The 26663-nt window shown below is 36.5% G+C and overlaps 5 protein-coding genes across 8 annotated transcripts; 1 reads left to right on the top strand and 4 right to left on the bottom strand.

Moving 5' to 3' along the window:
* Positions 1-28: 28 nt before the first annotated feature.
* On the bottom strand, positions 29-6158 carry LOC104744477 (uncharacterized). Of its 2 annotated transcripts, none has more exons than XM_010465539.3 (11): positions 5765-6158; positions 4511-5027; positions 4143-4320; positions 3798-4026; positions 3437-3576; positions 2977-3266; positions 2654-2866; positions 2057-2554; positions 1285-1947; positions 645-1187; positions 29-533 (listed from the first exon to the last, which is right to left on the bottom strand). In XM_010465539.3, exons 2-11 carry the CDS (start codon positions 4781-4783, stop codon positions 309-311), a joined length of 3252 nt encoding a protein of 1083 aa, XP_010463841.2. In that variant the 5' UTR covers positions 4784-5027; positions 5765-6158; the 3' UTR covers positions 29-308. The 2 variants fall into 2 exon arrangements, with proteins under 2 accessions (XP_010463841.2, XP_087344322.1); XM_087488196.1 differs by having other exon boundaries at positions 2654-2891; positions 5765-6130.
* A 939-nt stretch (positions 6159-7097) lies between these two features.
* Positions 7098-11356, bottom strand: LOC104744476 (5-methyltetrahydropteroyltriglutamate--homocysteine methyltransferase 2). Of its 2 annotated transcripts, none has more exons than XM_010465538.3 (11): positions 11038-11356; positions 10143-10519; positions 9951-10038; positions 9727-9854; positions 9222-9613; positions 8955-9118; positions 8786-8866; positions 8536-8702; positions 8336-8441; positions 7801-8253; positions 7098-7725 (listed from the first exon to the last, which is right to left on the bottom strand). In XM_010465538.3, the coding sequence occupies exons 2-11, from the start codon at positions 10490-10492 to the stop codon at positions 7357-7359; spliced, it is 2298 nt and encodes a 765-aa protein (XP_010463840.1). In that variant the 5' UTR covers positions 10493-10519; positions 11038-11356; the 3' UTR covers positions 7098-7356. The 2 variants fall into 2 exon arrangements, with proteins under 2 accessions (XP_010463840.1, XP_087344321.1); XM_087488195.1 differs by having other exon boundaries at positions 10878-11159.
* Positions 11357-13678: 2322 nt separating this feature from the next.
* Positions 13679-16015, bottom strand: LOC104744475 (co-chaperone protein p23-2). Its single transcript, XM_010465537.3, has 6 exons — positions 15840-16015; positions 15178-15358; positions 14824-14980; positions 14516-14544; positions 14383-14425; positions 13679-14126 (listed from the first exon to the last, which is right to left on the bottom strand). Exons 1-6 carry the CDS (start codon positions 15842-15844, stop codon positions 14092-14094), a joined length of 450 nt encoding a protein of 149 aa, XP_010463839.1. The 5' UTR covers positions 15845-16015; the 3' UTR covers positions 13679-14091.
* Positions 16016-19113: 3098 nt separating this feature from the next.
* On the top strand, positions 19114-22380 carry LOC104744474 (putative inactive leucine-rich repeat receptor-like protein kinase At3g03770). 2 transcript variants are annotated; one of them, XM_087488194.1, is made up of 6 exons: positions 19114-19581; positions 19669-19757; positions 19944-21333; positions 21413-21546; positions 21634-22094; positions 22192-22380. In XM_087488194.1, exons 3-5 carry the CDS (start codon positions 19998-20000, stop codon positions 21811-21813), a joined length of 1650 nt encoding a protein of 549 aa, XP_087344320.1. In that variant the 5' UTR covers positions 19114-19581; positions 19669-19757; positions 19944-19997; the 3' UTR covers positions 21814-22094; positions 22192-22380. The 2 variants fall into 2 exon arrangements, with proteins under 2 accessions (XP_087344320.1, XP_087344319.1); XM_087488193.1 differs by having other exon boundaries at positions 19152-19581; positions 19669-19760.
* A 364-nt stretch (positions 22381-22744) lies between these two features.
* LOC104744473 (LOB domain-containing protein 20-like) lies at positions 22745-24194 on the bottom strand. Its single transcript, XM_010465533.3, has 2 exons — positions 23535-24194; positions 22745-23253 (listed from the first exon to the last, which is right to left on the bottom strand). Exons 1-2 carry the CDS (start codon positions 23958-23960, stop codon positions 22846-22848), a joined length of 834 nt encoding a protein of 277 aa, XP_010463835.1. The 5' UTR covers positions 23961-24194; the 3' UTR covers positions 22745-22845.
* Between the last annotated feature and the right edge of the window lie 2469 nt (positions 24195-26663).

Below are 26663 nucleotides of genomic sequence, written 5' to 3'. Positions count from 1 at the left end.
GTTGCTACTACACAAGGACACCCTAATATTGAAAGAATGATCTAAGCTTGTTTTATTATCACGAAATGTACATCTAAAATGGTTTGTGAGAAGACTAAAAAGCTTCATGTACACCAGTGATGTACATAAACATTTGCACTACTTTGGCAGCTACTACCAAAGACTAACAAATTGAAAGAAAAAAAAAAAAAGAGTTTAAGAGGACACCCCATGTACAGTGGAGAGACATCATACAATTACTACTACAACAGTTTTTGAGTTTTGAGAATGAGAGCTCTTGAAAACTTAATGCCTCATTCACTCAATCATCAAGGCTGGTTTCTGACTATCTTCACGCTGCTGTAGAAGCGGCGAAGATCCTTCATGGCTTTTTCTTCGATCTGGATTGATCGTATGGGTGATGGAGCATCTATCTCTGGTTTGAACCATCGATTAGTTCCAGGCGAATCTGATGGAGATCCTTGCCCGGTTGTGACAGTGAAGCCTGATGTTTTTGTCTTTGGACTGTGGGACAGAGACTGTTGCTTCTTCACCTGCATTAGACAAGACAGAGACACCACCGAGAGAAGATGAGCACTCAAACACAAACTGTGTGATGCAACAAGACAATCTTGTCTGTTTCTTCAAACAGAGGAACAGCTTACCTCCTGCATCTGGATATCTCTGAGAGAAGGTCGAGACAGGTTACGAGGAGTTTCAGAGGAAACCCAAGGAGGAGTCCCTTTTTCCATATCAGCTTGCTGCAAACTTTTAGCTGATTCCACTGGAATTGGCTTAGTAGTCAAGAAAGAACTCAGTAATATCTTTCCTTCGGTTTTACCAGAAGAATCATCGCCTGATTGGTTTTTAGTTGTCTTAACAGGTTCACGAGGCCGAGTCTTGCTTTGTTCGTCTTGAATATCCCGGAGGGAAGATAAGCCTTTAGGAGTCTTAGCTCCACCCCACACAGGACCTTCTAACTTAGGCTTTGGTGGAGGAGTAACAACAGGTTTAGGGATATCATCAAGAGCACCAGTTAAGAACATGGAAAGCCCACCCTTTCTGTTCTTCTTCTTGTTTGCTGCCGTTCCAAGTTTCTTGCTTCTCGGCGAATCTGGTGGATTATCTTTCTTCTGAGAGAGTGAGACAAAGTCTGATTCCTTGGGGAACCCACTAATCACTGTCATATCCAACATGATTTTGCCATCCTAGTAGAATAAGTACAACACCAAAATAATTTAACTGATGATGTAGATGGATCCTTAAAACCGTAATTGATATGATCAAACCGGTACTGAAACTAACCTTTGGCTTGATAGCTTCAGAGATTTCCTCATCTTCTTTACCCTGCATTGTGTCTATTTCCACTTTGACTTCACCAACATCAGGGAATGTCTCAACCTGTACAAACCTCTGTTTTCCTTTTTTCTTCTTTTTTCCCTTCTTGTTGGCTTTTCCATCTAGTGGCAAAGCTGTTGATGATTTTGCCTCTGGAGACTCTTCAACAGGAATACCAAGTTCTACCAGTGAACTTTCGATATCTAGTTTCTTTTGAAGTTTTGCTATCTGCTGACCATCAAGAAGTTGTCCCCTTGATTGTTTTGCTTCAAGGATCTCAATTTGTTGCAACTTTTTCCTCAAAGCTCGGACTTCTTTGGAATTGCGTTGAGCCAACTCATCTTCTGGTTGCAAGAATGAATCCATTCGAGTACTTCCCTCAGCAATACTGGAAAAGTGTTTCACATGGTTGTCACGAGTTCTTAGAATGTCGCTCTCACTTTCCTCCTCTTCACTATCTATAACAACAGGAAATGTGGCTGTTGGTGTTGGAAGTGGTCGGGAGCTCCATGTTTCAGATGATCTGTCATCCAATAATTTCTCGAGATTGGCAAGAACATCAGGTGATGTATTTGCAATTGATTGGGGAGAAACCGTCAAAATAAAGTCAAGGTTTCGAATCACAATGTCCTGCAGGAAGAACACAAACGTGTATGGTAATCACCAGCGAGGACAAAATAAGAGAACACAGAACATAAACCTGTAGTGTGCAATCATCATAAAGGAAGGTTAGCATTACCTCACAGTACTTCTTAAGGTCCTCTGCTCCAAGTGAATCTGCAATTTCAAGCAGTTGAATAGCATTTCGTGGCTCTACAATACACTCCGCTGCCACCTTCTCGCATAAACTTTTCAAACTAGGTACTGTCCTCTCCTTAGGAGTATCGTGTTGCACGGATTTTAACACATTCACAGAGTCAACATCATCAAACATAAAACCCTCATCAAGTTCTTCATCTTCTTCTTCCCTACTTTCATCCGCTTGCAGAGCCTGAGACTTCTTAAGCACAGTAGGAGCATAGGCAGGATGATACAGAGAACCCACAACCAGAAGATGTGTTTCACCAACAGCAACTGTTGTTGCCCTTTTCAAGTTGTGGAGGCGAGAAAGAGACGGTGGCATATCTTTACCATTTTTCCCATCCCACATATAAACTTCACCTGTGCTAGTAACAGCAGATGCCCAGTATTTACCCGCTGAAATGCTCACAACTGTTTTACCGTGCAGCGAATGCAACTGCAAGAACCAGAATTAAACATATTTTGATTGTTACTATGCAAGTCTTATTGAGTTATCTACATTTTTTTAAGATAACAAGAGAAGGTTGAATCCAACCTGTTGACATCTATGATTGGAGTCGGAGGAAACCCAATAAAACAATGCACCATCTTCTGCTAGAGCCAAGCTGTGTACCATTCCCGCAGCTATTGCAGTCAATCGAAAAGGTCTCCTACGATGAAAATTTAACAGTGTGCTCCCAGCTTTCTTTAAATTCCGGGAAATAATAACACGTCTTGGAGTCACCAGCCGATGACCCCAGGTGTACACCTGGTCACAGAAGAAAGAAAGAATACTAAAGAAAAATAAATTTTCCACACGCTCATACATTCTTTAAACTTTACACATTGACATACTTAACATGTCGTAAGAAACTTTACCTCTCCATCGTCTCGCAACACTAGAGTGTGATATTTTGAAGATGCAACAGCCGTGAAAACTTTTCCTTTCAAGTGATCAACCAATCGGGGAGAATAGTTTGATGCTGAGTTGGAGGTTCCATAACCAAGCTGACCTTCCTTGTTGCATCCCCAAGTGAAAACTTCACCGCACTCAGAAACTACGGCAGTATGTTTGTTTGCTGCAGAAACAGCTACAATCTTTGCCTTCAATGAAGTAACTTTGCGGGGTGTTGCCTGAGTATCCACAGAGGTATAACCAAGCTGACCCTCTACAAGAGCATCACAAAAAACATCAGACTCTAGGATGAAAGACCACGAGGTGACCAAAATAGATTGGACATAAATCCATCAAATTCAGATTAACTAAGAAACTAAAACTTGAGTATTATAGAGCACTAGAGATCCATTCACTGGAAAATAGGAAGCCGATTGAGTGTACCTCTATTGGAACCCCATGTGTATACATTCCCGCCTTCCGTAGCAATAACAGTGTGGTGCTTAGCTGCCGCAACTGCCTTTACACGGCGTGATCCTAAACCGGTTATCACCTGGCGGGGAGTAATAACTGCAGCTTGACCACTGAGATAGTAAACCAGAAAGATCAATTATAGTCTTCTAAGCGTACATAGAATCATAGCTTGCTAGAGTAAAACAAATTTTGAAACAATAGTAACGCCAGAGGCAAGTGGAAATCTTCATATAAACGCAACAAATAACACCATGAAAATTTTGTAGGAATGAAAGCAAATAAACTCCTCCTCATACCACCATATCAGAGTAATAACAACAACAATACATACCTGTGAATGTCAAATTCAGGATGTCCAAGGCGGCCACCCCTTCCAAACCCCCACGTGTATACTTCTCCATGAGAACTAATGGCAACACTATGGAACTTTGCAGCAGAGACCACCTTAATTAAACAACCATGCAGTGAATCAACTCTGCCGGGTAGCTTCTGAACATGTTGATTGCCAGTTCCAAGTTGGTAGTTTGCACCATTTCCCCAGCTGAAAACCTCTGTAGCCACTGAAAAAAAAAAAAAGCAAATGAAAACAACATTTCAGCTTCTCAAAAGTAGTGTTTGAAAGAATGACGAGAAGAATCATGTTTTCCTAGGTCAAGGTTGAGAAAAGATTAGTTACCCGAACTCTGTTGCTCGCCAATAACCTGAGCCACTGGACCTGAGACCAAGTCAACCGGTGTTCGCAGTTTTATGTCTTCCAGAGTAAAAGAAGCACCTGAGTCAATTAGTACGCTAGCTACCGCGAGATGACCAAAATGCAAAGCTCTGTGAAGACTACTCCAACCAGATTCTCCATCCTGAAATGAACATTGTACAATATAGGGCAAACTCAATTTTCTAAGCATTATGAATACAATAATTGCAACAAACATAGACACAGAACCCAAATAACTTACTGAAAAGAGACGTAAAATAGGTAGGATTCCGTATAAAGAAGAAACAAATACTTAGATATATAAAGACACAAAAAGAGGAAAGGTCACAAACCCTAGCATCTGGATCAGCGCCAGCTGCAAGCAGCCTCCTAACAATAGGAATGTGGTTTCTCCAAATGGCAATATGCAGAGGAGTCAGACCATAGACATTCCTTAAATTAATATTGCCACCGCTCTTCCTCAGCGTGGTCAGTGCTGAATCCACATCAACCAATGACCCTTCTCGTATAGCAAACCACAAATCTTTCCTAGACCCTGAAAGTGAGCTTTTACGGGAAGTTTGCAAGTTCATCTTCTGGACTTGAGGAGAGACGGACAGTTCCATATTTCTAGACGGCAAGAATTCCCACTAAAACCTTGTTCGCCAAAAATGTTGTGACTACTAGACCAAATACCTCCAAAGAGTAAGACACAGTTTCTGATATTTTCTGGCCTTCTATGGAGTTCAATGCCATAAAACTAATGCTAAAGCTGATTTGTCATCTTGAAAATGAGTCGAACAAATCACTCAGGGGGGGTTGGTGTACTCAAATCTTCACAATCACTTCATTAGAGAAGCAGAAAAACTCCTGTCCATAAAAGCAAAGTTATAAAGGATTAATAAATATTCATATATAGCTTCGGTGAGAAATCTAGACAACAAAGAATAAACAAGTAAACCAGAGTAATGGCCTTTTCTACAAAAAAAAGGATGCATCTAGAGACTAATACTTGCAGCAACCACAAAGCAAAGAATCTCATGAAGTGTCACTCAAACAGAACTGAGGAGATGTAACACCAAGAAGTACATAAGATTACACCTTTAAGATCTCGATAAGCAAATTTTGTTAAGCAACATACATACATACATTTTAGTAAAAAATCAGTCCACGAATGGTGACTGACTCAATAATACCAAATCCGGGGAAAAAAGATCACACCTTAAACACGCAAACTTAGATCTCTTTGTTAAACAGAGACAAAACGAGGTGAAAACAATAATCTCCAGAAAGCACACACACACACATATCGAGAAATGGCAAACAGATATACAACTCGATCACCAAGACAACAATGAGTAGCAGAATTCAATCGAGAAAAGTTCCAAAATTCATAACAAAACACGAAAGAAAATACAGAAATCACGGCCATTTTACCGTTTTTGGAAGCACCCATCACTCAAAAATCAAGACTTTAATTATTAAAATAAAATAAAATTGGCCTCTCATCTTTAATCACACACCACCAATCAAAAGAGAAGTAAACAAAACCGTTGTCTATGATATTAAAAACTGACATTGAGTTTTAAAATAATCAGAGATGTTACCTGAAATTGAACTCCGATGAGATGTAACAACAGAGAGACCGGTTTAAAGACAGATATATATGTGAAATCAAATAGAGAGAGAAGAGAGGATAAATGAAAAGAGCACAATGGAATCTTCTATGAAGAAAAATTCAGAAACGAATCAAAACAGGGAATATACCCTCTCCTTCTCCCATATGAAACAGAGGCCGTGTGAAAAGAGTTTCTGAATGAGCGAGAGAGAGAGAGAAACGGGGAGAGAGAGAGAGATCTCCGACCCGAAGGGGTAAATCTGTAATTAGATAGAAATTAAAGAAAATGACTATAAAGTCCTTTAATTTGTGACGTGCTAAAGACTCGGAGAAGAAGAGATGAAGTCCATCTCTCATCTCTCATCACACGGCCCACACCTAACTACAGAGATGAGAAGGTCCCTTTTGATGACACGTGACGACATGTGCGACACGTCAGACGCAGACAAAGTCATACACACAGTCATGTCTGAAAACTGAGAGAATGAGATTAACTTCTCTCTCTCTCAACCTCTTTTTTTAAAAGTCTTTAGAAAAAAAAATTAAACCCTTTTTAATAGCCTTTCAATATTTTAAATTTTAAATTAAACAGGGTTGCCACTTTTTCAAACCAATTTTTATTTATGTTAAATGGAGGGATAAAATGGTAAAAGATAATCATAGGAGGATGGCTAAATCAAAGGCCTAACGTGACGCGTCAGCTCTTGTGACATAAATCTGATGACGTGGACACATGTTATTGGATATCATGCCAGCCAATGTCCACGTCACTGTCCTTCTCTGTGACTGTAAGAGAGAGAATGAGTAGAAGAACCCGCGAACCGAAAGAGAAGGTCTCCAACTTTTTTTAAAAAGTGTTCCCTGAAATTGTAGTTCTATACTTCTATATACAGTACTAGTCTAAGATTATGATTAATCCAAATCATCCACAATTTAAAAATTTATAAATTTCACATAATGAAATACACTAATTTGAAAATAAATGATTACACCATGCAGAAATAAATGCTTATCAAAAAACATGTACATTTCATGATGAAATACACTTTTAGTCTTTTACCTTTACTTCTCTGATACACCACGTCAAGTGATCTTTATATGCACGAATCGGACTTACATTAAGGTTCAAAACTCTGTGTACTTTTTCATGTTATCAAATCAATCGTATCGTACTACTACTACTGCTGAAAGATCTTTATACCACATATACTGTTTTCCGCAAATTCTTTAATTTTACATTACTTGTGGATTGATATTTTAAGTTTTTGCCCTTTCTGGGAGGGATTTGTATAAAGAAATAACAATCCTCATTCTCATTCAAGGGACCAAAGAAGCATATTTCATAAAAGATAAAACAAAAATACATAATAACATTGCAGCAAATGAAAAATATGAGATTGATAGCCATAACATAAACCCTCTTCAACTAAAGAGAGAGGCCCCATTTTCTCAAAACCTAATTTTCTCTAAGAAATTTTTTCTCGTAAGAAAAGTTATTGAAACCCGAACAAACACAAACCCATGTAGATTTATAAATACAAACATAAGATCCCGGATATTGAAGTAACATCTTCAAGCTCTTCACTTGGCACTAGAGAGCTGCGAGCGGATAAGCTTGGCAGCATCAACCACGGCTTTAAGTGCTGGTTTGACCTCAGTGTACTTCCTTGTCTTCAGACCACAGTCAGGGTTTACCCACAAGATGTTCTGCTCAAGAACCGCAAGCATTTTGTTTATCCTGTCTGCAATCTCCTCTGTTGATGGTATTCTTGGAGAGTGAATGTCGTAAACACCTGGACCGATTCCTGCACCGTACTTCACTCCTTCACGGAACACAGAGAGAAGCTTCTCGTCTGAACGCGAGTTCTCAATGGTGATGACATCAGCGTCCATGTCGATGATGGAGTGGATGATATCGTTGAAGTTTGAGTAACACATGTGAGTGTGGATCTGAAACAGAAACACAAACCCCATTAGAAGTTCGTTTCATCAGTATTTTAGATTCTAAGTGTATAGTGTTGTTACCTGAGTGCTGTCTTGGACGCCACAGTTTGTGATTCTGAAAGAGTGAACCGCCCAGTCTAAGTAGAAAGAGTGTTCGGCTTTCCTAAGAGGCAATCCTTCTCTGAGTGCGGCTTCATCGATCTGAATGACTCCAATACCGCCCTTCTCTAGGTCTTCCACTTCGTCTTTGATGGCCAAAGCAATCTGGTAACAGGTTTCGTGCCTGGGCTGGTCGTTTCTGACAAAAGACCAGTTGAGAATTGTGACTGGACCTGTAAGCATTCCCTTCATTGGACGTTTGGTCATGCTCTGAGCTGTTGAGGACCAGAAGACTGTCATTGGCTTGGGGCGGCTCACGTCACCGTAGATAACCGGTGGCTTCACACAGCGAGATCCATAGGACTGCACCCACCCGTTTGCTGTGAATGCGAAACCTGACAGCTGCTCTCCAAAGTACTCAACCATGTCGTTTCTCTACAATGTTGTTAAAGCATGACTCGAGTCAGAAACAGAACAGTAGTTAGTTTCAGTGTTTAGTTGTTGGCAAGAAACTCACCTCAGGCTCTCCGTGGACAAGAACATCAATGTCAAGTTCCTCTTGGATGTCAACAACTTTCTTGATCTCTTCCTTGATGGCCTTGACGTAATCCTCCTCAGAGATTCTAGTTGAAGAGAGATCAAAGTGGAATTCTAGTTAGCATCACAATCAACTTACTTAAATGATCAATGCAGAAAGGTTGTAATTAAGAGACTAACTTCTTCGCCTTGTATTCACGGCGAACTCTCCTGAGTTCCACGGTCTGTGGGAAGGATCCAATGGTTGTGGTTGGGAGGATTGGAAGGTTGAGCTTCTTCTGCTGAGCATCTAGCCTTGCACTAACTTCAGTTGTACGGCGGTGGTCAGATCCCTTCAAAGCAGCAGCCTGAGATACCAGAAATTACAAATCATCATTACAGAGAAACCCATCATGTGTGTAGAGCTTGAGTTTGAAAGCAAGAAACTTACAGCCTTCTGGACAGACTCATTGGTGACTCTTGGGGAAGATCTCCTCGAAGACAAAGCATCGGCGTTGGCAGTGAAGAAACTCTGAAAGGGAGAAAGATTTAGAGAGCATGAGTGTTTTTCAAATAAATGGTTCACTAAGGGAAACATGCTTGTTAGATCTTTGCAATACCTCATTTGTCTGACCAGCCAAAGCCTTGGCCAATGCGTCAACTTCAACAACCTTCTGAGCAGCAAAAGCTAGCCACGACTTGATTTCGTCATCGAGCTTAGTCTCGTTAATAAGGTCAACGGCAGTGTGGAGAAGAGAGCAAGAGGTTGAGACCACAAGCTTGTCTGCAACAATACACAAATAACATAACCAAACGAGTTTAACAAATAAACACTTCTCACTGAGTCATCCACACGAAGAGATGGAAATAAGACAAGTGATTCATACCTTTACCAACAACACCCTCAAGTGACTGCAAGGTGATAAGAGAGGCAGCAAGGTCATTGGCCCAGATGTTCCTTCCGTCAACAACACCAGCAAAGAGATACTTTCCCTCGGGGAAACCAGCCTTGATCAAGTCGATGGTCTTGGTGCCACGAACCAAATCAAATCCAAAAGCAGTCACACCCTTCAAGGAAGTAAGGGTCTTGTATGCTTCAGCAGGGATATCAGCGAAGTAGGTCTCCACAAGAACATTCAGACCAGAGAGAGTTGATTCGAGCTCTGCATAGGCACCGCTAAAAGCCTCGAGTTTGTGACCCTCGAGATCCATGACAAAAAGAGGCTCATCAAACTGAATCCAGGATGCACCAGCTGCCTTAAGCTCAGCAATGACTTCCCTAAATACAGATTAATCATTACAGAGGTATGTCAGAAATAAGTTACATAGCATCAAACAGAACAGTTGAGTATTACAGGTAACAAAGAAAAAGTTCAAAGAGTAATCTCTTACTTGTAGACAGGGAGAATTTTGGGGAGAAGGGAGAGAAGATCAAATGACTTGTCAACACCCTTAGCAAGCTTAGAAAGAAGCAAGTAAGACACAGGGCCAACAAGTACAGGGACGGTATCAACACCAAGCTGCATTAACAACACCACATTATCATATTAGAACTTTCAATAGTAGACCAAAAAAACAAGCCTATGTTCAAATGGGAATATAAAGTGAGTACGTACAGCCTTGGCCTCCTTGTACTCATTCACAGCCTTGTGAGATGCGTAAGAAAACTTGACGTCAGGGCCCAACTCTGGGACGATGTAATGGCTGCATCAAACAAAAACAGAAATAAAAGTACACGTTTAACCACACAACTCACAAAACCCAATAACAAGAACACCAAAGATAAAAGATGAGTAGAAGAAACTCACTAGTTGGTGTCAAACCACTTGGTCATCTCCATAGCCGGAACAGAGGCATTTCCTCTAGCCATAGAGAAGAACACATCAAGCCCGATCTCACCACTGGTGTATCCATATCTAGGTGGAACAGCACCTAACATGGCGGTGGTGTCAAGAACCTGGTCATAGTGAGAAAAGGTGTTGCTTGGGATATACTTAATCCCAGCAGCAGACATCTGTTTCCAGATATCAGACCTAAGATCAGCGGACACCTTCTGCAAATCATCGGCACTGCTCTTGCCATCCCAGAAAGACTCCAATGCAAACTTGAGCTCTCTCTTAGGTCCCATACGAGGATATCCAACAATGTGGGAAGCCATTTTTGATTCTTTTTTTTCTTTTTTTTACTACAATAAAACCACAAACCAAAACCGAAATCAGTTCATTAGATCAAAAGCATAATGTTGTACTTGTTGTCCTCATAAAAAGCCACTTCACCATTCAATCATTGCCAAAAAAAAAAAACAAAAAGGTAAAAACTTTTGCAGCTTTTTGTCGGAGAGATGCTCTATATAATATAAGCCTATACTTGAAAACAGAGTGTAAAGATCAAACGAAACAGAGATACTCAAAACAGAGATCTAACGCAGAAGAAACCAAAGATGATTAAAAAAAAAGATCGCAGTGAGATCGTAACACAGATATGGAGAGACCAGATCTAGGAATCTGATCATGTAGGGTTCATAGAAAAAAAAACAGACTCACCGAATTAGATCTAAGTATGAAAACAGAGGATGATGAAACGGGAATACAAAAAAAAATTGAATTGAGAGGAAAGGGGGAAGAGACGGAAAGCTAAATAAGAGAGTGGGAAAGGGAGAGAGAAGAATAGTCATGCGGAAGCCATGGAAACTCGGAAGCGTACCTTAAGGAGAGATATTGAGAGAGGAGAGAGCGACGATGGAGAGTGTTCTGGGTTGTTGTTTAGAGTTTTATTTATAGCAAATCAACTACTACGCTTCGTTCATTCCTTTCTCTCTCACTCTCGCGTGGTGGCGGAATAAATGATATTATATAGGAGTAGTATTTTCATGTGTAGTATTTATGCAGCACGTTTTTTTAACTCTGGGTTTAATTTTTTAGCCTTTTAAATTTAAGGATATGGTCAATCTTGTACAACTTTTTGTAATTTATATTAGACATTTATAACGATGGTTTAGATTAAAAAAACAAATATTGATGATAGTATGATAATTACTGCCTTAGTGGTTTAGTTTTATAGTATTTTTATTTGTCACTGGTTAGTTAAAAATATTTTAACAATTCTTTACTAGGGTTGATTAAAGGGTTTTGTTGTGTATTAATTAATTTAATTGAAGAGGGGGTGGTGGGTTTTAAATTACGGAACTAATAAAACGTGAAATGTGGGAGGAGAGTTGGTGTGTTTGTGAGTAATGAGTATACTATACATACAAATACTGAAATACATACATGTAGGAGGAGGTAGCGGGATTGGTGGGTGGAGCCCATCAGCGGTTTGGTGAGAGAGATTCACTATTTTAGTTTCATTTTTTTCTACTGAACGGCGACGTCTTAAGACTTGAGAGTCAGAGTGCCCATCTGATGCCACATAAATTTGAGATTTTTGTTTGGTAAACTAAGTAGGTGAATGATTATGAGATCTACGTCTGTTGTTGTTGAGGATTTTTTATTTTTTTTTAATATGATCATTTTTTATTTTTGTTGTTGTGAATATATATGATTGTTTTTGTTGTTAGCAAATTGAAGAGAATATATTATGATCATTTTTATTTTATTATATAGATCAACAATCAATCGATTGGATGTTATTTACATTAATTAAAAGTATATTAATTTAGTATTTTTTTTTTTCTCTTTAATTTGATAAACACATTCACAACAACAAAAGTTTGCTAACCATGTAAGAAAATCAAAAATCAAATAATAATATATAAAATACAAAAGTTTGGATGCGGAAAAATATAAAAATGATATGCTTAACATTTTTATTTTCTTATAGATCAACAATCAATCAATTAGCTGTTATTTACATTAGTTACAAAATATATTAATTTAGTATTTTTTCCTTTTCAAGTTGATTAACGCATTCACAACAACAAAAGTTTGCTAATCATGTAAGAAAATAAAAAAAACAATTAATAATATATAAAATACAAAAGTTTGGATGTGGAGGAATATATTTTATGTCGTTATACTAAAAAATAATAGAAATACTAAAAAAATAAAAACACTGACCTCGCAATAGTAAAGTTATTAAAACTATCAAAGGATATGTTGATATCATGGAGGCTTTAATACCAACAACTCATGCGTCTGTGCAACCTGTTTTAGACTGGCAAGGATAAACTGATTAGTTGCAGGAGACAAAATATAACCATTGTGGATATAAGCAATCACGGTTTTTGCAAGTAATCTAATATCTACCAAGTCAAAAGTTAATATTTTGCACAAGATTTCCGGAAAACTAATGTGAACCGTGTATCTCAACTTCATATAGCATAGTAAACTAAATGAGTAAGGAATTTGAATGACTAATACAAATATTCTATGTTTTGAATACACAACTGACTTGTTTACCTCACTTGTAATTTATTTTTTCCTCATTATCATCGCTAAAAACATTAATTTAATATTGAATTTCTATTAAACTTGTAAGAATAAACATCAAATGAACAAACACGTTAGCTATAATTATCTTCTCTTTTTTTCCCACAATTATCTTTTATGTTATAAAGCAAAAATCACTTGAGCAATTAAACTGTGACATGTCATTAATTGCAATTTTTATATAAAAACAACAATTCAATATTTTTTTCCAAAAAAACACATTTAAAAAAATCAATTACAAGATTGATAAAACTAACTTCAGTTTGCATGGCAACTTAACAAAATATAATATATTTTCGGTGCAAAATAAATAAATTTGTTAAAATCTATAACAAAGAGAAATCTTCAACCTTAACTCTCAAGATTGTACTCCCACAGTCCCACTAATATAAGTAAAGCTTAATTCTCACGATTTATCACGTATTTCTCAAAAAAAAAAAAAAAAAACAGCTCCTTCTGATTCATTAATTTTCTTGATATTCAATATATTGTTCACTAATGTATTTTCTATAGATGTGTTAATCTTTTGAGTACGACGTATGTATGTATGTATTATATATAGGTGCATGGTTCAAAGGGTTTGAAGTTTCTTTTAGATGATTGTCATTCGAGGATCCAATTCATATTAACCTTTTCGAGTTTTTCTTTTTATAGTTTAAAATATATGTTTGGATCTTTGTTAGTATTGGATACTGATAACTCAAATTAAGAATTAAGTTTTTTTGAATCACAAATTTAATATAAAAACTATGTCCGTGGACTACCTTGAAAAGAACTCCCGCTTCTGGCTTATCAACTTTGCTATATAATTACGGGTAACATAAAAGTAACTTTGAAACATGCGAATTAGTGTAAAGCTATGTTGTTGTTTTTTCATTTTGAAATATAATCCATAAAATCAAGCACAAAGATTAACATTAGCAAGAGCTAAAAAAAATGAAACTGAATCTTTTTTAAGAAGACATAGTGTGATTAAATGGGTATTAGAAAGTAGAAACCAAATCATACCCTTACATACTTACTAGTTCCTACTCTTGGTAGAGTTCACATACCGAACCCTAACTGGACCAAACCTCGAAAGTGGATCCGATGTGAACCAAAAAAAAAAGAAGCCAAATTAAGTCAGAGAAACTCGTAAACTATATCAGAGACAACTAATGCTGATTCCTTTGAGATATCTAATCAGAGAGGTAAGCTACATAAACCGTATGAACTATTGTTCGGTTTAGTCGGGTACAAAGCAAACTGGATCATCCTAAGCTTCAGTTCATCGTCTTTTACCTTATCTTCAGCTTCCAGTTGGTTTGGTTGGTTGTTGTTGCCGTAAAGCTTAATTTCTTCTTGCCTTTTCCAGATCAGGAAGATCTGACCAAATATAATGTTTTTTCGTCAAATCAGTACTAACAAAAGGGTCCAGACAAAATATTTAGAAGTGAACAAGTTCGGAACAACTAAGTTCAGATTGATACTTGGTATTATCAAAAACTGAATCACAGAATAACGCCACTAACACTACGGACTTGAGCACAATATTCTATCAATCTTCACTTAGTCTCTATCTATAATTTTTGAAATGCTATATATCATTGCGTTAAGAAGATCAAAGAATGTTGAAACTTACAGAGCAATCCATCATCATCACTGCTTTCATCTTGATCAACAAACTATGGAAATAAAGAGGGAAACTAATCAAACAGGGTGGCTTTTACTAAAATGCAGTGGAAAGAAGTAAGCAATTATGAGAAAACACTCACTGCACTCTCATCATCAGAAGCGGTTTCAGCTGAAACAGAAGAAAACAATACAGTCTATCGTTAGAAACAACTTATGATGAAAGAAATCAGAGTATTTATGATTTTCCTACGCCTTTTCAAACGAGATTAGATGACATATGTCATATGCAAAGAACAATAGATATGGCAGGTTGGGTGAGTGTACATCCAAAAAAAGGTGAAATCCTAGTCCTTGGAAGGTAAACAGAAGAAGATTTTGGATTATCCCCTAGAGACTTGAACTGAAAAGAGAACTTAGGCTTGCAACATAAGTTTTTTTTACGACTTACAGTTGACCTCCTCATCCTCATCGCACCATTTATTCCAATCGACTTTGATGTAAGGTGCGGGTTTCTCTTCTGATTTCAGCAGTCGTGTCCACCAGCTTTTCTCTTCTTTTTGAATTGAAAATATGATGTTCCTTAGCCCTACATTCTTTCGATATTCCTGCATCATACATATACATAGCATGGGACATTTGTTAAAAGAAGTATGTGGGGATAGTTTAAGAAAAGATTCAAATGTGTCTTGTTAAAGACTAGCTGAATTTATCGATTTATAGATGTAATGATAACTTTACAATTGATACTTTACAGTTGCTTGCTACTAGTTCTTATCATTGAAAGGAAGAAATGGCAACTTACTGGCAAAATCTTCCCATATAACTCCAAGCTGAATTCAAAGCGCTCCCCTAGGGCACCAAGAGCAGAGAAACTGAATAGACCCTGAGGTTCACACTTGACTGAAAGGTCTTTTGCATCAGGTAAGGCAACGGTTAGGTAAACCTTATCAGAACGCTGAGCCCAAAGAACCTCCGGGTTACGACTGCACACAAGGTAATACAAAACAGTTACATGATATTGCCTTACTCTACTCAGAGGTCTTTTTGTGCAACATACCACCCCAATCACACAACCAAAAGTGAAGATTACGACTAACTTATTACATCATATGATGAAATTTTCTAGCACAGGGTAGAGATTTTCAATATTGAACTTCACAAGTAAAACAAAAGTCAATTGCTTTCATATATTCTAAGCATTATCCAAAAAAGTTCTAAGATCTGTGCAAACAACTCTCTAATCATCTCAAAGAAGACCACTTCCTATAACTAATGAAAAACCCTTTTGTAAATTAACTTAAAGGTAAGGGCTTTTCTATAGTCTAGTTAGAGAAAATGTAACGCAGGGGTCAAACTTAGATCATACATCAAACGAAACCTATTTGTGGATTAGCAAACATACACCAAAGGATACTGATAATTTCTTGAGTAAATCCCAAAAAACCCTAGAAATCGAGCAGATACCTCATGTTTTAAGCCAAGTGTAAATTTTGGATAGACAACGGCGCCGGAAGTGTGAACGGTGGACGGAGTATGGATGAAACGGCGATCGATTTGAAGAGGAAAAATAAAAAGTTGGAAACTTGAAACGATCGTCTTAGGGGTTTCTGGAGTGAAGAAGGTAAAGAAGTAAAATTTACATTTGGCCCCAATAGTTTTAGAGTATTTCATATAGACCCTTAAGTTCACGAATTTATTCAAAAACGATAAAAACTCTTGAAAATATCCCAATTTGGCCACAATTAGAGATTTGGAATGCCTCAAAAAGAAAAGATATGACAACCTTAAAAGTAATTTTGGAGAGAATGTTTTTGGTGGACTTTTGATTCAGGTCCTTGTCATGCTAAACGTGATGCATGCGTCACTCTTGCTTGTTTTAGATTGGGAAATCTCTTTTAAAATTGCAATGACTAGTACTACATATTTGTTAATTACTTTCTCTTGTGGTGATGGATTATATAACTCTCTTATAACTATGGAGTATAAAAAAATTAACAATTGTTTTAGATCAGTTAGAATTTCAAAGGTGTGACTGTGATAGGCTGCTAGGGGCTTCATCAGTTCTATAGTTTATATGTGTCCTTCATATTGAGGGACAAGCTTTTGGCTAGTACTTATAGGGTAAGATTCTTGAGTGGACATGATAGAGAGATAAAGGTAAAAACTACATTTACCCCTAGCTACTCTAGTTCATATATATAGACCCTTGAAACTTATTGAGAAATCACGAATTTATATAAACAAGAAAAAAACTCTTACAAACACTGCGCATAACAAGTGATTTCATATCCCCCATTTGGCATTTTGCAATAATAATTTAAGCTACAAGTAAAAGAAGAGCAGAAAGGACACATACAGATGAATGAAATGAAAGATGCAACATGTGTCATAGTTTGTTTACAGATCATAGATCAATGATGACACATGCTAATATGCTATTTTGCAACACTTGCACACAAAAACGTGATATATATTTATGAGTTTTTTTTTTTTTCTCAAGTTCTAATATTGTACGTAAGTCACTTTGCATTAAGAGTAAAGTGACAACAGATAAGCAAAATAAATAATTGCTACGGGATAATTTGTTTTTCTGGATTGTGATTGTTCGAATTACATATATTTTGATATTCTCAATGTGTCCTAAAATCAATTTGTTTGAGGATGCGGTTAACTTTTAGCAGATTGATCACTTCACAATTACGACTCACCTAACAAAAGAACAATGAATCTAATGCTGAACAAACCATCTTTTATTACACTACCACTAGGCGAAAATGACACACACACGAACCTATAACGTACGTCTTAATTAATGTAATATAAGTATATATCAGGTTATTAACTTATTATATTTCATTTTCTACAAATCATTTGAATTCTATGTGAAATATATTCTGTATGTGAATATATATATACTGTATGTGATAAAGCAGAACATTTAAATTAGATGAATAGTATTAATTAGAACATTATTTCCTAGATATAAACTCATATTCCCTCCGTTCTAATTTAGTTGTCGTTCTAGGATTTCATTTTTGTTTCATATTAGTTGTCGTTTTAGATTTTCAATGCAGATGTTTGATGAATATTCCAATCTTATCCCTGCTGCTTTAAAGTTTCAACCAATAAAAAAATTATAAAATATATTAATGAAAGGCAAAACATAAAATTTAATATTTTCCTTAATTTGTGTGCAAAAACCTTAATCGACAGTTAAATTAGAACGGAGAGAGTATTAATTACTCCACTTTCCCAATAAAATTTGATACAGTACTAAGATATACTAATTATAGTAATAGCTGATAGTTATCAAATTTCTTTTCTTCTACCAAATTAAAGATCAATATTTATTTTATTAAGAATCAAAATTGAAACAACCACAATTCTATTTCGTAAACTCTAAAGTTGGCCGGTCGATTGTAAGCTGCACCAGCAATTTTTATTTTTATTTAAACCATGAATCATGCTTATTGAATACGACATTGACTATTGAGACATGTAACCAATAGAAACAAAAAAAGAAACTAGCCAAAGAATGAACCTCACAAAATGAAGAAGCCATAAGAAAATTTGAATTTGTACATTATTCGAATACGATGCACAGAAAAATCTAACCGAAAATATCTATATATAAAAACTAGGTGGACTAAAATCTCACAGAATTTTGTTGTCTTATGTTTGTAAGTATTTGCTTTACTTGTGTTTCTTATACCTCCAATTATAAATCATAAAAAACTACAAGATATGTAGAATCTCTCTTGACACGTGTCGTGAGTAGCCAAGAGATTAAGACATCATGCTTAGTTTCGAATTCTAAAATATTGTAAGTTGTAAAATATAGTGTTTCCACAAAATGAAAATACATATACTGTATATGGGTTTAGTTTAAAAATTTGCATTCCTAGTTTATCAGATAGAAACAAACAACGATTAATGTAAATAACTAAACTAGCATGTTATTCTGTATCATATGTGAGCTAATTTGTTGTATTATTGTTTTCTTCAAATTTGTTAAGGGAAGAGAAGACTGGAACCCACATGTGTCACTTTAAAAGTCTGATGTGACCTTTCTGATGGAGATGCCATCGTGCGAAAAAGATTACATTACAGTGTGTGCGCCACAACTTTCACTTTCTTTTTATTTTCCGGTTTGGTTTTTAACTCACTTTAAGCTTAATGTTGATATAAATCCTTTGTAGTTGTTGTACTTTTTTATGTTTAGTTTGATTTCTTTGTTTCCAATTATATCTTCATGATGAAAAATTCAAAACAAAATTAGAATTACAATATTTTAGCTACTCGGTTTGTTTACTTAGTCTTGCTTCTTGTTTAACCCCATTGATATTCATATGAGAAACATTACAAAATATATCACAATTTAGTTAAAATAATAAACACTTGTTTGCCTCGACTCGTATAGTAGACCATACCCCTAAGGAATATTATCTCTTATCTTTACTTTTCATCTTATTTTTTTGGGTCATTTTTACTTTTTTCTTGGCCACAGCTTTGGCTCGAGTGGGTTTCTCTTTGGTCCCTATTTTTTCGAAAGCGATAATATAATATGAACATATTTAATGCTGAGGTTTTCCATTTTTTTTTTGGACGTTATGCTGAGAAATTTAATTTAAAATTTGTGTACTGTATGAAATAGTGACAGTACCAAAACAAATAAAAAAGATCGGAAAAAATTGTCGGCCAAACCCTTTTAAAAAAATAATATCGTAATAATGCATGTGAACACTTTCAAGATTATTATTATTGAACAAAAATTCTATTTCTATTTTGTTTCTTTCTTTTTAAAAAAAAAAAATATATATTAAAAAAAAAAAAAAGAATTGATCGTTGTCTTTCCCCTCGTGATAGAGAGGAGGACCAAACTCTCTGTCGTTAGCCACTGACAGTTTACTAAATCGTATGGTTGCTAAAATGTTTTTACATTGATTTTGCTGAAACTTTTGTTTCTTGTCTTTTAAATATTTTGTTGGGTTAATATTGTTTCCTGAGTATCCTCTGTTTTTATCCTTATAAACTATAATAATCACTCGTGAAGGAATCTTGAATGTATTTTATAAAAAGCTCCTTAAGGAATTTTCAAGATTTTCTTGGGAATTTTTCATACTTTCTTCTTTAACATCAAGTTGTTACCTTTTTTCTTATAATAAAATCAATATTCGTATCACAGTTCCTTGATAAGTTTGCAGAGGTATTTCTTCATCTCAAAGTAAACGATTTGTTTCTCATTTCTCATTTTCTTTTTCTCTGATGATGAAACTACTTTTTCGTTTTCCAGGAAAATAAAAATTTTAAAATCTCTTCTGTGTTCAAAAGTCATCTTCTCTTCTTGCAAGGTGTCTTAAAGAGGAGATTCTGTAACCCCAGGTGGTGAGTTCGTCCTGTTTTTCTGGAATTCCACATGCAAAAATGTTTTTTTCTTTTTTCTAATCACTTAATAAATTACCTCTTCACTTCTGTTTAATGCATTAACTAGAAAACACTTAAAAAAGATCAGATCTTGTGAGTGGACACTGTTCTGAATTCTTGAATTTAATGTCTCTCTCTTTGCAGGTTTTCATGATGCTGATGTTTACTACTTAAGTAATTGTGTGTGTTTTTTTGGCTATGGAGAAAGTCTTCTGTGGCATACCATTACTGCTTCTGGTTCTGCTTTTAGCTTCTATTGATGGCTCTACACAGCTTCAGTCATCTCAATCTCAAACCCTCTTGAGGCTGCAACAGCTTCTCTACTATCCCAAAGTGTTAAGCAGCTGGAACAACTTTACTGATTTCTGCAATTCTGAGCCTAGCCCTTCGCTAACCGTTGTGTGTTACGAAGATAGTGTAACGCAGCTTCACATTATAGGAGACAACGGGACTCATATGTTACCAAAGGGTTTCTCAATAAACTCTTTTGTTACTACTCTTGTTAAGCTCCCTGATGTTAAAGTTCTCACGTTTGTCTCCCTCGGCTTATGGGGTTGGTTACCTCAGAAAATCAACCGTTTGTCCTCATTGGAGATTTTCAATGTGAGTTCTAATTTCCTCTTTGGACCAATCCCTCATCAGCTCTCGTCTCTTGCTAGTCTTCAGACGCTTATACTCGATGAGAATATGTTCTCTGGTGAGTTACCAGATTGGATTGGTTCTTTGCCGAGTTTAGCTGTGTTGAGCTTGAGAAAGAACGTGTTTAATGGCTCACTGCCTTCTTCACTTAGTGGCTTGTCAGGTCTTAGAGTTCTTGCTTTAGCTAATAACCGCTTTAATGGAGATTTACCTGATTTAAGCCATTTGACAAACCTTCAAGTGCTTGATCTTGAAGGAAACTCTTTTGGACCGTTGTTTCCTCGGTTAAGTAACAAGTTGGTTACTCTTGTACTCAGCAAGAACAAGTTTAGATCTGCAGTTTCAGCTCAAGAAGTTAGCTCTTTGTATCAGCTTCAACATTTGGATCTTTCCTTCAATACATTCGTCGGTCCATTACCAACTTCTTTGATGTCTCTTCCTGCCATAACTTACTTAAACATCTCACACAACAAACTCACCGGGAGGCTTTCAGCTAATCTTTCTTGCAACTCACAGCTGTTGGTTGTTGATATGTCATCAAATCTTCTTACTGGAAGTTTGCCTACTTGCCTTAAACCGAGTTCCGGCGCTAGCAGAGATGTTGTCTATGCAGGCAACTGTTTGGCTACCACGAGTGAAGATCAACGTCCAGTTTCATTTTGTAGCAATGAAGCTCTTGCTGTTGGAATCTTACCGCAGAGGAGGAACAAAGTTTCCAAAGTGGGTATTGCTTTAGGCGTAACCGCAAGCATTCTAGGGGTTATTCTCCTCGCCGGTGCCTTATTTGTGGTTCTTAAGAGATTAAAGGCTAAAAGAACAGTGACGAAAGCTTCTCCAAGATTGATCAGAGAGAATGCTTCAATGGGATACACATCAAAACTACTATCAGATGCAAGTAAGAGAACTTGTCACACATTTTACATAGAACTTGATTTTTATTGATTACTTATGTTGTGTGCTGCAACACTTTGAAGGGTATATATCTCAAACAATGAAGCTAGGAGGGCTCGGTCTTCCAGCTTACAGGACATTCTCACTGGAGGAACTCGAGTATGCGACAAATAACTTTGAATCCTCTGCTTTTATGGGTGAAGGTTCTCAAGGACAGGTAAGGCAATGAAGCTATAATAAGCTTTCTTTTGCTTCCATGTTTTGTAGTACAGTTGAATAAAACAATATCTATCATTATTTCCAGATTTATAGAGGGAGGTTGAAAGATGGATCCTTTGTGGCAATTAGATGTTTGAAAATGAAGAAAAGTTGCAGCACCCAAAACTTGATGCATCACATTGAGCTCATCGCAAAACTGAGGCACCGTCACTTGGTTAGTGTGCTCGGACACTGCTTCGAGTGCTACTTGGATGATTCAGCGTAGGAGCATGGTTGATCCAACGGTCCATAGAGCTTGCTCAGACCAATCACTGAAGACAATGATGGAGATATGTGTAAGGTCTCTCCTTAAAGACCCTTCAGAACGTCCTTCCATTGAAGATGTCCTGTGGAATCTTCAGTTTGCTTCTCAAGTTCAAGAAGGTTGGCTACAAAACAGCAATCCTCCCAGCATCCGCGGCTCGCCTTCTCCAGCTCCAGCTGCTTCCACTCTTCCTCCTCCTTCTCGTCTACACCTAACAACACTCGAATCTCCTCGAGATTCAGGTAATTTGGAAATCATTGTCTCACTGCCTTTTATGATCAGACATTGATTTTAGAAGTTTTATTGGTCTGAGACTTTATATGTGGGTGTAAATTGCAGGATGTGAAGAACATGAGAGGTAGAGAGACAAGAGTTTTTGTTTGGTCTCCGTTGTGTTGTTAACACTACCCTTTTGGAATCATAACCTTTTTAATTGTAATTTTATGTTGTTGTTGTTGTTGTTTATTGTCTTTTTTTTATTTGTTGAAAACGATCAAAACAGTTAATAATAGTTAGAATTCATGACGATCATCATGACTCATTGGTACATGAAAGAGTATCGTCTCCCCTGCCACAATTCATAGTACAGGTCCTTTGCAATTCATAATCTTTCTTGCGATAAAAAATTCCAATTTCTAATCTTTCTTTCAATAAAAAGTTCTTTGTGACGTTAGTTTCTTTCATGCAAAATAGTAAGATTTGGACATTTGGTCATGATGTAGAGAATAACCAAATCTGTGTTGTTTCTTCTTACATGAGAGTGGTCTTCTTTGCGATGACATTGGGAATGTTCAGCTCATACTAACATGTATTAACGCACGCATTGTAAAAATCTACCCCTATGATGATAATTAACTAGTAACTATCTCATTCAAATATCTCACGACATCTCTATGTTGAATACTACTAAATATTATTCTCTTCTCGTTCTTAACATTATTAAAAAAAAGAAGATATATCATATAAATTAAAGACGACTCTAGGTTAATATATTCATCTCCGGTGAAAACCCTCCGCCGGAAATATAACCTCCGAAGCAACCGCCGTAGATCCAACAGCCACCAAAAAATCAGCACCGCTCTCTTCCTCATCCTCATGATGCTGATCCCCTCTACTTTGCTGATTCAATGGCATTGGCGGCAACGAATGTTCTAAGTTAGTCGGAGCCATGACGTCATAGCTGACGGCTGCTGCCTCTGCCGCCACGGTGAAGCTGTTCATGGCGGCTCCGGCGAGTGTGGTGGAGGCGGAGGAGTTGTTGGAGTATTCTGGTTGTTGCATGACGACTAGTTGTTGTTGTTGTTGGTGATGAGTTTGTTGTTGCATAACGTTGGCCATTGCGACTCTACTGTTGATTAGTTGTGATTGCACCACCGATAGTTCCGCTTGTAGCGAGGCCACCTAATATATTTATGGTTACAAAAGTATTTTTATTTAATTCTTAGAGTCATAAAATAGCATAGGAAATAAATTTGCACTTAACAAAAGGTCTTAAAAATATTTCTTAAGAATTTAGAATTAAGTAAATGTATTTATAGGTTGGGGAATAACATAGATTTCTTTCAGTTTTTTTATTTTTACTTTTATATTATGTTTATCTAAAACTTTCTAGTCGATTTCAACCGTTACAAACTATACTGAAGAACAAAAGGCTAATCAAAAGAAAATGTAATTATTTTTACCTGTTGTTGGAGAGCAAGGATGGTTGAGACGCAGCCATAGACAGGATCAGAGAGTCGAGCCTGAGCTTCGTATGAGATCGTAACCACCGCGTCGTGGCGACGGTTCACCGGGATATGATGCAAGAATTTCGACACGTTGCTCGCTCCAAAAACTTTATGGACAGCCGCGAACCTAGCCGCTCCTTGGTCAGACCCGAAGTGTGGAGCGAATATGCATCCACTCACACACTTCCTTCTCAAGAACTTGCAAGCCCCACAAGGAGACGCCGTTCCTGTCCCCGTCGTCGTCGTCGCAGCCGCATTAATGGATCCTCCGCCGGAACTTAGTGATGACGTTGTCGGAGTTTGTTGTGACGACGTTCGTCTTCCGGCTAGTGATTTCCGGCGAGAATCTGAGGTGTTGTGGGGTCGCTGCTGATCAGCCATATCACCAATTAATTATTAGGTATAGGATGAGAGTTTCTTGAGAGATAAAAATGATGAAATCTCTATTTCTTTAGATTTATATGAGTGTGTGAATGTGTGGATATATATAAGTAAAAAGAAAAAGAAAAAACGGAGGAGGCCACGTTTGTTTCATGAAGGAGGTCGCGAGGTGAATGTGGTAATCTTTTTTTTTTTTTTTTTGTTCTTCATTTTCAATTTTTCTTTTTGGTATACAATTCATGACAATAGCTATATTGTCTTATACATAAATCTTGTTACGGGTATAAAATAATTAATAATGATTTAATTTCCAAAAAAAATTAAATTTGGTCAAAGATTTTCTACCCTTTATTTCATTTCCAAAACTGAATCTGGTCAATGAATTTTTTTTTTTTTTTTTTTTTTTTTTGGCTTTTTGCATTTAACAGCTTTAAAAGTTATAACTTTTCTTTTTCTTCACAATTCTACTTTAACTAATTAACCAATACTCATAAATCATACTAAAGCTGTAGAGTTATAATTAAATGAAAAAAAAAAATTAGTCAGATGCAAGAAAACTTGAGAAACCTTGTTGACTAAATTAAATATTGGAAATGAAGTCATTATTGCTTATATTATAGATGTACGTAACACCGTTTATAAGTGGGAAGAAGGAGCGTATACTGGATTAAGAAGATGTACTTAATTAGGTTTATACAGTATATCGTGTGTTGTTGATATTGTTGTTAGGTGCAAGAAACAGCGTATCAGTGGGAAGAAGGTTTGAGGCGCACGTGCAAAGAGAGTGTTTGATTAACTTAATCTAATATAAGTATTTCTTATACTTTATATCGTTAAATGTACATAATTAATTACATCTAATATAATTTAAATATATTAGTTATGGTTAGAAGAACCAGTAGTCCAACAAACTTATTGAAATGCGTACGGTACATTGCGTCTCAACCTATTAGCAATACATTAAATATTTTTAAGTTATAAATACTTTTTGCTTACAAAAGACGAACACTTGCAAACGTTTCCAAAAGGGGGAAACTTTCGGAGAACCCAAAATAGATTCATTTGGTATGGAAATTGAAAAACAAAGTAGAGACATAGGCCATTGACAACATATGAATTATGAAATACACGACTTCTTTTTTTGTTTTTTGAAAACTCAATCATACATCAGTTTGAAGGTTGTCTAGAACATAACCAAGAATTATTGGGCGTAGGCCCATATTGTTCACGAGTCGGGGATCATTAAGTTATCTTTTAGTCTTCTCTTCTTTGCATGGCATGTGGTATAACGAAAATTCACATTTAACTTTTCTTTATATGTATTGAAAGGAAGTTAAATCAGAACAAAGAAAGATAGCTAGTTTCGTTGTCTCAAAAGGTTAAACAAACGTACGATTACAATGATTAATAACAAATTAAATAGTATAGTATAGAAAAGTATCGTATTCGTAATATCGTATATATGGATATAGCTAAGATGAGTACATATATGTTATTGTCTGAGAGAGGAGAGGCACGAGAATCGTGTTGACCGTTTCGTGTGGAGTTCTTTGTAAGCTAACCAACCTTCATGTCTGCCGTGCTCCTTTTCTTCACAACATTCCTCCCTTCTCTTTTTTTCTTACTTTTTTTTTGTCATTTTTACAATAGTTTTTTTTTCTTCATGAAATTCAAATTATATTTCATTACTTATAATACCTTTTTTATTACTCAAATAAACATCATCTGCAGTGAACAAATAGAGTAACCACCTATGTTAATGTTCGTTCATACATAGTGGCATGCTAACTAGCGTTAAAAAAGTACTATATGCTAAAACTTAAAACTATATTATTGTTTGAACTTTGCTTAAATGTATGAAATCTTTAAGCTCAAATGGAAACCAAAAAAAGAAATATGGATTTTAGTGATAGATTTAAATGAGAGAAATATGTTTAGTGATAGATTTTTCGGAATCTAAAAATAGATTCTCAGTCATAGTTGGCACTTTTATTTTATTTTTCATGAATAAAAGCGCGTTCATAACTTTCCTAAAGCGACCGTTTTAGGGTATTGGGGTTTCTATAAATTATACGTATGCAAATACGTACGATGCTTAAGGTTTTCGAATTAAAAAAGAGTGTCCACGGAATCAAAGAAAATGGCGTCACTGAAAGCAGAGTAGGATAACTTGTGAAATGTGGAACTTTTGTATTATTCAGCTCAAAGGTTTACAATGCTGTGAGCAGCTTATTTATACAACTGTCGTATAGTGTATCCTAACAGATGTCAGAATCCGATTACACAATTTGAATCTAAGGCTGCAAATTGGTTAGACAGCTCGATTATATTGTTTTGTCTCTCTTGATTGCTTTATGGTTGCTTTAGTTGTACTGTCTGGACACGCGGCCACCGTCTTCTCTTTATTGTTCTTACCCTGAGACACGGCAATTACAGACGCAGCTTCCTCTCTCGTTTTGTCTTGAAGTGAAGCTGGCTTGCTTTTGCTTTTGCTGTTAGGTGAGGGGATTGACCGTAGTAGCCGTAGTAGCCGTTGGAGTCGAACGTTGGATCCATTGGGGCTAAACGGGCCTTACTTCTTTATTCAAGCGGCCCATCTGTTCTTTAGACGAAGCGGCGTCGTTCGTCTTATGTTGCTATCAATCACCACTGACGATGGCAACTTGTCATGCTCACGGCTCACAGCTTCACAATCAATGGTCA

The sequence above is a fragment of the Camelina sativa genome, chromosome 15 (genome assembly GCF_030686135.1).
Source record: "Camelina sativa cultivar CO46 ecotype springtype chromosome 15, ASM3068613v1".
Lineage (NCBI taxonomy): Eukaryota > Viridiplantae > Streptophyta > Magnoliopsida > Brassicales > Brassicaceae > Camelina > Camelina sativa.
Note: the sequence above shows the minus strand (reverse complement) of the source record. Positions and strands in the feature narration are given on the sequence as shown.